The sequence below is a fragment of the Patella vulgata genome, chromosome 3 (genome assembly GCF_932274485.2).
Source record: "Patella vulgata chromosome 3, xgPatVulg1.2, whole genome shotgun sequence".
In the NCBI taxonomy this organism is placed as follows: Eukaryota; Metazoa; Mollusca; class Gastropoda; family Patellidae; genus Patella; species Patella vulgata.
In genome coordinates this window covers 40,266,022-40,277,195 of record NC_065881.2, presented here as the reverse complement: position 1 = coordinate 40,277,195, position 11,174 = coordinate 40,266,022, and the positions used below count along the sequence as shown (strand labels likewise).

General features: G+C 33.6%; 1 protein-coding gene across 4 annotated transcripts in view; it reads left to right on the top strand.

Moving 5' to 3' along the window:
* The first annotated feature begins 355 nt into the window (after positions 1–355).
* The window catches only part of LOC126814560 (core-binding factor subunit beta), a 46,154-nt gene continuing 35,335 nt past the window's right edge, over positions 356–11,174 (top strand). For all 4 annotated transcript variants that reach the window (XM_050539808.1, XM_050539806.1, XM_050539809.1 and 1 more), the window contains exons 1-4: positions 356–517; positions 672–758; positions 2,974–3,093; positions 10,672–10,788. In XM_050539808.1, the coding sequence (XP_050395765.1) occupies positions 356–517; positions 672–758; positions 2,974–3,093; positions 10,672–10,788 (486 nt within the window). The remainder of the gene's footprint in view (positions 518–671; positions 759–2,973; positions 3,094–10,671; positions 10,789–11,174) is intronic.

Below are 11,174 nucleotides of genomic sequence, written 5' to 3'. Positions count from 1 at the left end.
GTGGCTCGTATCGTAACATACATATACTATAACAATACTACACAAACGCTCAGCTGGTGGCACAAATCACTATGTTTATCAGGTAACTAGGTCACCAACACCCATATATGGATTCATGAATAATGCATTGTATGACGGAATCCGCCAAATAAGGAAATAAACGTGAATAATAAATCCCGGTCCAATCAAAACAAGTCACGGAATGTGACGTAGCACTTCCGTGAGTCGGAAATAGCCATATATGGGTACCGGGTGTTTTCGGCAACAATCGGAAAATTCTCGAGTCATAAGGTTTTGACCAATCAGACGAAAGATATGTTTTCGGTACTGTCACGCTTATTGTTGTGTATCGATAATGAATGAAGTGAGTGGAGGAAACATGTTATCATTTGTAGCAAGCACGTTGTGTTGTGAGGTTAGGGAGAATAACTATACCACTATGCCCAGGGTTGTACCTGATCAGAGGGCGAAATTCGACAATGATGAACTTTTTAGAAAACTTAGTCGTGAATGTGAGGTGAGAAGTTATAGATTTGGAAGTATTCCCAAAAAGTTTGAAGTTTTGGCCTAACGATTTGCCTGATCGTTCGTTTGGTGCGCTCTATTGGAGTATTATCAAAAAGTTTTCGAATTAGTTTTGTGTTTTACTTATTGGATTACTTTACTTACAGGTGAGGTATACAGGATTTAGAGACAGACCACATGATGAAAGACAGTTAAGATTTCAAACGGAATGTCGAGAGGGACACGCCGATATAGTAAGTTACAACTCTTTTTTTTATATACGGTTGACGATTAGAGTACACTTCACTGAGATGCCAACAAGTACAAACTTTCACTAAAGTAATTACTCATGTAAAAGGGTGCGTTATATTACTACGTATTTATTGTCGTAATAATATATCACCGCTTATATCGCATAACACATAAGTCACACTGTAACTTAGCCGACCCCGAAATGATTTAACCTTTCGGTAAGGTTATCGTGTCACCGCAAGTTTTACGACGGTGCCATGTGTCAAATTATGCAAAGACGAACGAAATAGTTTTAACTTTCTTCGCAATTAAATTCACGAGTCACTTCCGTATGAATAATGATGTGACTAGTAAAAACTTCCTGTAATTATGATAAATTGAACAATGAAATCATATTTGATTTACCTTATGTATGAGTAAATTTTATTTCTTGTTAGAATCCAATACGATTTCCCCGGAAAGAAAATTGGTTAATTCTTTACTTGAATTTGTACGGTGAAAATATAAGCTTTATTTAAATGGACACGGATGTGGTCATTTTCAGTTAAGCACACTTGATCGTCCAAATTTACACCAAAGTACTGTTTTAGTTGTAAAGCATTTTAATATCATTTAAATATTCCACATGTTTAGAAAGCATGCATTGTTAGCAGTTTATTTCATTATTTTTAATTGTATTGTTTCCCCCGCTTATTTAATACGCTGTATAGTATAGACTCTTTTCTAGTTTCATGACATTCGCTTGATTTGATATATACATTTGTTGTTTATTGCTTGCAATTTAAAATGCCTCTGTCTTGTCCGCAAGTTTGTCTTGTGGTTTTTATTTTTGTGTAGTGCGTAATTAATAGTAAAGTATGGCACTATCTGTCCAATCATGGCAACGTGAAACGACCTAAATGCAACCACGCTATCAAATTATACATCTTCACATTTAATAGTAGACTTTGATATTATTTTTTAAACTACTAATTTTATACATATTGAAATGCCAGGCGATTACAGTTTCGCAATATTACAACATATAGATCAACTTAAATGGATCACGCTTACCCCCCCTCCGCCTTGCGGTTTTGTCTCGTGTTTGCATGATGGAGAGATTAAAACGTCTTATCAGAATTGCGCGATTATCATATCACACGAGAAAAAAGTATCAAGAACTTACGTAATGAGAAAAGACATATCTTTATATAACAACTTTTACTATTTTCTCATCTTTAACCTTTAGTTAAGTTCGTTCTAATTAAAGTATTGTATAATGTACCGTAAGTGTGCGCCGTATTATATTTTTCTCAAACATGCTGTCACATTAATGCCCTTTTGCATATTTTTTTTGTTATTTATGGCTGTTAATCTTTTAAACCCAACAATTTTCTCCATTTTAAATTTTCCGCTGTTTGAAGTAAAACAATTGGGATCGCGCATCACCAAAACATTTTGTAAAATAAAAAAAATGGCGTTATTCCGATGAAAAATCGGCGTGAGTGTGTTCGTTTATTCCAAAACATATTGCTATTTCTCTTTTCTATTGGTTATATTTTGAAATGTTCTTTATTTTCCTCCTCGATTATATGTTTCCCAATTATAACCTTTTCAACGAATTAGTAAACATTTACACCTTTATAGTTTCTTATCATATGTTGCGATGTGTGTGTGCTACATGTTATAGACAACTTATAAATAAATATATTGTAAAATAATCTTTTGAAATCAAATATATAAACACAAACACAGATCTGAACTCTGTCGCGAATTTTTACTTTATCGACAAATCGAACAGTGTTAATATATTTGATATAAGAATATGATTTTATTAATAACTAAATAATCATACTTAAACGAAAGTAATAACTGAAAATGGTAATCATTGTCACATTTCAAAAGTAGGTTTAAAAATATCCCGTAATGCAGCATACCAAACACTCGATATCACCCGAACAATGCATTATTGGGTGATAATTCAACTTAACTATATAACTTTGGCTAAATATTTCTATAAAAATCTCGGTTTAAAATCGAGAAATAAAAAATATATTTTGTGTATATAGGCTTTACCCACACAATATTTCAACGACTTCCAGCGAATTAGAGAGCTATTTACAGACATTTTCGACTTTGTTTACAAACAATATAATCTTGAAAACACCAATTTCTACACTACTCATTTTTGCTCAAACTGACATTAAATATATTTAAGTTTACAAATGAATATTTCAGGCATTTATAGCAACTGGCACAAATTTACAATTAAGTTTTTCTTCTAATGCATGGTCAGATAAACCAGAAGATAGAATACCAACCAGAGAATTTGTAGATTTTGAAAGAGAACCAAGCAAGGTAGTATTTTAATTATTCTGACCCGATATATCGTCCAAAGTCTTTATTGTGTTGAATTGATGCCATCCCGGTTTCTCAGAATCGGAGTTGCATGGGAGACAACTCTAAAAATGTTTTCCCAACGAGGCATGAATACTATTAATTTTTAAAAAATCGCCGCTGTGATAATAAACCGTTGTCGGGATTGAGGCGTTTGACCGCGACGATTTGTTGCCACAAGGTCATTATTGTTTCGTGGCTAACAAATTTTGTTGTGAATATTTTTTATCTGCCTGTTATAGAATCTATCACAATCATCAAATCTATAAATTATTTTACAAAGCACGTATTTATGAGTATGCTGTATTATTGAATTAGTATTCGATCTTGCATTTTATACGACCTCAGTTGAGTTTCTTATAAAAGAAAAAAATGCAAAGAAAGTAGTAAATCTGACAAAATATTAAAGCGAGTTAAGTGGCGTGGTTTCGATTCCACGCTTGTACGTGACAAGGAATCGGGTCTCCTGTCCAACCTCGTTGGTTTTCTCCGGGTCCTTCGGTTTCCTCCCACTGCTAAATGCCCCTACTCGCAAGCGAATTAATGAAATAAAATGTAACCATATGTTAGGCCCGAAATGACTTAGTTTGAGTCGAACGGACTTTAAACCCCATTTCTCTCTCCCTGTCTCGTTTACCTATACTTGTTCTGACATTTTGTTCAGTACCGTCTCCATGTCAATTGTAAACGAATTATTTATAATTGATTAATTTTGAATTTGATATTTTTTTGTAAACAGCGATTAGATTGGCTATCTATCTGATGATAGTTGATGGGGTTTTGCCTTTTTTTCGTAGACTGGATCGAGGGAGCAGAAGTCAAATCTTAGGTGAAATTTTCCCTAAGGACTGACACCTGAAACTCGTCACTGATTGACGTGACCTGCCGATTCAGAGAATTCTATCATTAATACAAAATCAACAGCATTCGAGCAGATCTTAACGATAAATCCTACCACTGGGCAAAAGGCATAGTCCTTTGGAAGTGATTGGAATGAAGCTCTATACAAGTTGTTCAATCAATCGAATTGGAATAAATATGTAGACTGGGGCATTTTATTACTACGGTCGATAGATGATGTGAATTATTGTTCAGTAGTAAATATGCTACATTAACTACCAACGGGTTAATGCGTGTAATAAATTATTTAATATCGGAATAGTTGCATTTAATTTAATTTTATGTAGGTAGTTATAAGTCAGCATAGATAATTGACCTTATTTAAGAAATATACAATAGTATCCTTTACAGGAACCAATGAACATAATCTACGGGTGCTAATGATATCTGTATATAGTATCTGCATATTGTTAAATATTATTACATAGCCTTTCATACTGTTTTACATTGTAGCTCAGATCTTTGCTAAAGATTTAAGATTTTTTTTTTATAAAAAGAGAAAAAATAGGATTCATTTTTTACGATCTCTTCTTAACCTTTTCTCAATTATTTTGATTTCATTAATATTATTCAAAATTTGCAGACTTTGATCTGGAAACCAAAGGTTCCACATTATTCTACTCATAACAGAACAATTTGATTACTGGTATAATGCCCATTTCAGGTCTTGACTTATTGATAGTAGTATGAAAAGAGTTTATATAAACACCCCAAATTAGAAAATAACTTGTTATTTTAGTTTTTCTCTGCATTTAACCAATGAGTTGTTACCACAAGTATATGATTTAAAAGTTTGTTTCGGTGGTATAACATATCATATTTTTATCACATTTACATTAATGGCCATTTTACTTTTATTCTATTATAATTTTAATTAATTAAATTTTTGAAAACTTATTATAAACATTAAGTTAAGGAAGATGTAAAACTGATATTATATCTTAGATATACTTCATCAGCATGTATTTTAAGGCCGCCATTGCAATACTTGGAGGAAAGGGGAGGGTATTTGTTGGGTCAGTTTTTGCATTGCCAACAGAAGAATATTACATTTCTGTAGGATAAGTCTTGAAAATATTTATAACCACTGCCAATTAATTGGGGCGGGGGCGTTTAAAATTACTGAATACACATTTTCGCAAGAATCTATTTTTCCAAAGTTCAGATTTAAGATAAATAAAAATACTAAGATGTGATTCGTGGCATCAGGATTTGATTTTTTCTGGTTCCGTTTGTAAATCGGAATCATTCGCGAAAGCCACAAATTAATAATGATTAAAGTAACGTAATAGTTACTATAGCAAATGACTATTTGAATAACGTATTGTATTACTGTGAATGACTTTGACAAATGTGTATACGGGCGATGTGGTCCCTAAAGATAAACTTTATAGGGTGCCCATACGCAAGATTTAAAATGAAACAAAGCAATAGAGAAACCAATTAAGGCACTTCATTTTATGTATAAAAGATTAACAAGGCTATTTACGCTAACACTCAAATTTATTGCAGTATGTTGGGTCAGATGTTTCATGCATTGTCAAGTTTGTTGTGTAATTAATGTTAATTTTATAGAAGTTCTATGATATAATACATGTACTTTATAGTGGATACTTCTAATATAAAATTATTTTAATGATTAAGAGCAATATTATTTATGCATTTCGGTAATTAGATAGGTTACGTTATGCTTATATGTGCCATTCAGGATGTGTGTGTGTGTGGGGGGGGGGGGGGGTAGCACGTGCGTGCTGTGTCATAAGGCCTGTCATTGAGTCAACTGGCGTGGTTTCGAATCCCCGGTTGTACGTGACAAGGAGTAGGGTTGCCTGTCCAACCTCGTGGGTTTTTTCCCAGGTCCCTCGGTTTCCCCCCATTGTTAAAGACCCCTACGCGCAAGCGAATTAATGAAACAAAATTAAACCATGTTAGTCCCGAAATGGCCTAGTCTGTGTCGAGTAGACGTTAAACTCTCTCTCTCTCTCTCTCTCTCTCTCTCTCTCATTTTCTTGGCGGGAAATTCGTTAAGCTGTTGCCATTGGCGTCGAGCCGAGACGGGAATGTCCATATCGCACCTGCGGTCGGTCGACAGTGGTACGTGGATTACGGATAATCTTCCGGATAATCTCTATTAGAATGACATAAGGTTTACCCGCCAACTATAGTTTTTTTTTTACCGTATCCGGATCCCAATAGTGTACTATTAGAAGATGCAAGATTTTGTAGCTGCAGTGAATCAACGATATAACACGCAGAACAATTTGACGTTATAGATTTAAACTCGCTAATTTTCCGGTTTTGGTAGGGAGGTTGTCTTCCGAAGAAAACACCGGATAATGTGGCGTGTGTTTAATCTTTTTTATGCATACGATAGTATTTGCCTGATATAATAATTTCCGAATTGTGGTGTGCTTAAAATTGAGGGTAACCTTATAATAGTTTAGCTGTCCGCTATTTTCTCCGAAAAAGTAGAACACTAAATGCGTCATTCGAAATAATACCATAACCAAATTTTGCTTTGTTATTTTTATAAAATATGAATTTATTTTAATAATTCTTGCCTATGCTAATTGTCAACAAAGGCACAATAAAACACATACAATTTGAAATATCAAAGTGAGTGGTCATGTTCTTTACAATTTCCATGAAAAACTACGTTATTATAATGCTAACGATATGATCATAAGATTATTTTGGGTGTGGGACAAACACACAAACAAGGAGTAACGGTAAATGTTACATTCTGATGTGTCAATTTGAACTTTAAGGATATTTTCAACGGTTATAAAAGTGTTAGAGGGTTTTCCTTCAAATTTGAACACCGTTGTTGAATAAACTGATTATGCAGACATTACTGGCAGCGCCATACCACAAGTAAACAGACTTTTATCGAATGACGTTTACGACGGATATTTTTTCCCGTTCAAAATACCAAGATTCGAGGGCGACATTTGCCTGAGACGGTTTTAACGGCTTTCGAGTTATATACTAAAACGTTCATTAAAATATGGCGAGACGATCGAGATGTGTAGCAATGTTTCCCCGGTAAATTTGACATGCAGCTGTTTCTACAAAAAGATTTATTTTGGAAACACGGCCAGAAGCTCCATATTTACCTGACCAAACCATGTGCATAGTAGACATTAGCACACCTGGGCAGAAAACCACAAAAACAAAGATTGCATAAATATCATGTTTGCCCAGTCTGTTCGCCTTTCTACACAAATCGGAGTTTTTTTCACTTTCTCCTGTGACGACAAGAGTTTCCATAGTTTTAATGTATCTCAACTAAGTCGTTGGTGATTGCATTTTGAGGTGTGGATATTTTCACACTAAAATCTCTTCCTTAAATGTGTCAAATTTTTAAACCTTTTGATCTCAACGTGGCCAGGTGCAAGCACAACTTCGACTTTTCGATTCTGGAAAAATATATGGAAACTTCGTAAACGTATTAAAAGTTCTGAATATCAAAATCCAATCCTTAGGTAACAGAAAACCATATTTCTTTGTGTGTCTTGGCTTTGGATTGGGGTTGGTCAGTTTCATTTGTTAAAAATAACTGCATAGATACAGATTGGGAATTTTATTTATCAAATTCTAATAATATTTCTCAATTTATCCGATACATTATTAAGATAAAGTAAGGTAATACTGGTTTATTTTGTGATAACATGTGGTTAATGGCGGATAATGTAACATGTTAGATGATTACGGTAAAGATCTAGCCACCTTTAGAGACTAGATTCGGTTGCAAGTACCCCCACGAAACATTTCACAATTAGTGACAGTCGTGTTCTCTTCTTATTCGACCTTCTGGTCCTCTTTTAACATATTGCTGAAAAAAAAATCAAATAATTACTTGGCGATTATCAGTTTACTCTTGGGACCGACCCCGCACACTATTTTGTAATCTATTTGAAAGCCGCTCGCATCTGATTATGCCTGGAAGTGACCTAACGGACAACCAACAGACGATAATGTTACAAAAATTTATTGAGTCGGTGTGTTGAAATCCTTTATCGTCTGTCCGTAGATGAGACAATCGGCACTTGGACGGTAAACTGACCCGTGTATCACTAACCAAAGCTCAGCGTACAACAGATGGGACTGAGGTTTTCAAAGAGCGTTATCGACTAATTAACCTAGACCTTTCAGGTCTACTGAAATAAGGGTTAAAGTCATTATTCATTAACAGGGGCGAATCGCTAGTTTCCTTCCGTATCAGTAATTTAATTTTCTATAGTCTTCTTCATTAAAGACAAATTATGCTTTTAGACTTTGATATAATTAAAATTAATAAACTGGCGTCATATTTAATTTGTACATAGCATTGTCAACAGAAAAAAAAAGCTTGTCATCTTTACCACGATGCTACGGGTACCAAATGTCCATCGCAAAGGCAGCGACACCATTTTAGTTTATTGTGATTTTTATTATGACATTCAATGAATGCTTAAAGTATATGTTACACCATGTGTCCTTGTATACGTAGAAAAAAAATAATTATAAATTCTATCCCAGCGCAGCATTTGTTTAATGTTTTTGTTTTTTGTTTTTTAAAAAGAAAGAAAAAAATATCCTATTGATAAATTAATGAGAAATGTAAAAAAGGGGTAACGTGTACACTCTCGAATTTATTAAATTAGAAATAAGGCGAAACATTGCAAGATATTTCGTTTATTAAAATGGTGTTTATCAGCCAAATAATTGAAAATTGAATATACTGTTTACTAGGAATGTAGGTTTTAGGATGGCTTAAAAAAAAGATGTATATTTTGGGGGAAAAGTTGAATATATCAATGAATAGAAATATTTTATGAAATTGTTTATATTTTACATTTAAAAAAACGTTTAAATGTTATACTATAAATATAGCTAACGTTTAAAATTTTAAAAGTCCCCATTATTTTGTATTATAAAATAGTTCGCTGATCGACACTCAGTTCAGCTAATGGACAATAGCACTCGCTGACCTCTATGTTGATTGTCCGTTATTTAACCCCATATACCACAGACGTTACGTCACCGGCAACTTGACTGGCCAGTAGTTATCTGACTGACCCACTTATTATGTCAAGTTTGTATCAATTTAATAACCCACCCACGCAATGGGATTTTTGTAACCCTGACCTTTACGGTCACGTGGCTTTGTGGTTAGTAGGAAGGGCTGTCAGAATAAGTTCGTGATGAGTGGTTTCGCCATGACTGTTTCACACCCTGAATTAAAATTGTAACGTAGACACGAGAGGTCACCGGATGTGGTTTTAGTTAATACCGTTAACGACCCCAGTTTACAACTGTATTATGTTGTATTGGGTTGCGGTGGTTTGAACGCCAATTTTTTCGACAAGGGTCCGGGAACACTGCACTGTCTGCAGTTCAAACGATGACGCGGTAGATTTTACTTTTCTGCTCTAACCTAGTTCAACATGCTTTAGCCTATTTTTCAATATTTTGTGGGCCTACCCAAAATGGCTGAGTCTGTGTTACGGTACATCTGTCTATTTGATAATTTCTCGCGCTAAAATTGCTTTGTATTTAGAATACGCCTGTATGTTTTGGGTTTTGTGATGTGACTATTTTATGATTTACAGCAGTGGTATTCTACACTGTCATCTTAAAAAAAAAAACCCCCAAAAAACAAACTGGTTAGTGAGTAATGCTAACTGACATACGGTGAATATAAATGTATTGATATTCAATTCAGTGATTCTCAATATTTAGGACACTTCCAATGCTGTAGATAACTGTACTATTATATATGTCAGTTTATGTGGGTAGGCTACATGTAGATGTATTACTATTGGGCCTACTGAATTTTAAGCCCTATTTAATTAATGATGATAAACAAGTTCCACACATACTTGAGTAATGAATTCAAAACTACAATGCTTATGATAATCAAATAATTGAGTGAAGTCCTAATTGCTCCAAGAAAGTGATCATGTCCATGGTTAATACATTTTTTCATTTTTCTGATATAGGTTAAGATTTATTTTACAAATGAATCAAATTTCGGTCCTGTTTTTCTTAAAGTTATAACTGTACATTTTCTCGAAGCATTTAATCCATACTGAGATCAAACGAAAAGATTTCATCAATATTGTCCAGAATGTGTTTGGTTATATTTCTTGATAATTCAAATGCAATAATCTCTTAAGATGGACTAACACTAACTTGTTATATTTGTTTGTACTTAAATATCGTTCTCACAGCATTTGACTACATTTAAAAAATCTTTATATTTGTTGTGAAAAACAAAACTCAGTTTATACAAGGGGATTACAAAAATATCTTCAAGAAAATGTCTAATAATACAAAGATGATGTTACCCAATGCCGGGAAGTTCAGAAATAATTGATGTAAACAATTGGTTTAAGTTACGATTTGGTCCAAGAAGGATATATTGATATTTAAAGAATGTTAATAAGATTGGTACTGCTGTAAGCGGAAGACTATTGAACACATCTCCACTTTGAATTGACTGAAATTAATGTATCCAAAATGATCAAAGCTATTTAATATTTATACCAGTATAAAATTCTTACTTCAGGATCATGTAATCAGAGAACTTAATTTTGTGAAAACTCACTTTTAAATGTTGGTTTAGAAACTCATGTTAAGAATTTTATTTTTCAGGTCCATTTAAAATCCCAGTTTATAATGAATGGTGTATGTGTTATGTGGAGAGGATGGATAGATTTAAATCGGTTAGATGGTATTGGTAGTTTAGAGTATGATGCAGAACGAGCTGAGGTAAGATAGGCCTGACCCATATTTGTGTATCAAATATTTAAAAAACAATATCTAACTATGGTGTTCTCCAGTTGCACTATAGGCATTGGGAGAATGGAAAAAAAAAATTCACTATTGTAAGAAGTTAGAAGCACAGATATATTCTATTAAAGAATCGATTATTAAATATGGTGGCACTATTAATTGATTAATTCAATTTTGTGTCATTCGGTTGATATTTTATGACAGGGAAACATTTTTGTACAGCTACAAGATTTTTATTTTGTGAACAATCAGGTCAAATGAACATTCATTTGTTTATAGCCTGTTTAAATTCATTTGGTTATGGGCTGTTAAAAATTCATTTGTTTAGGGGTTGTTTTTTATAGAAAGAACATAATATTGAA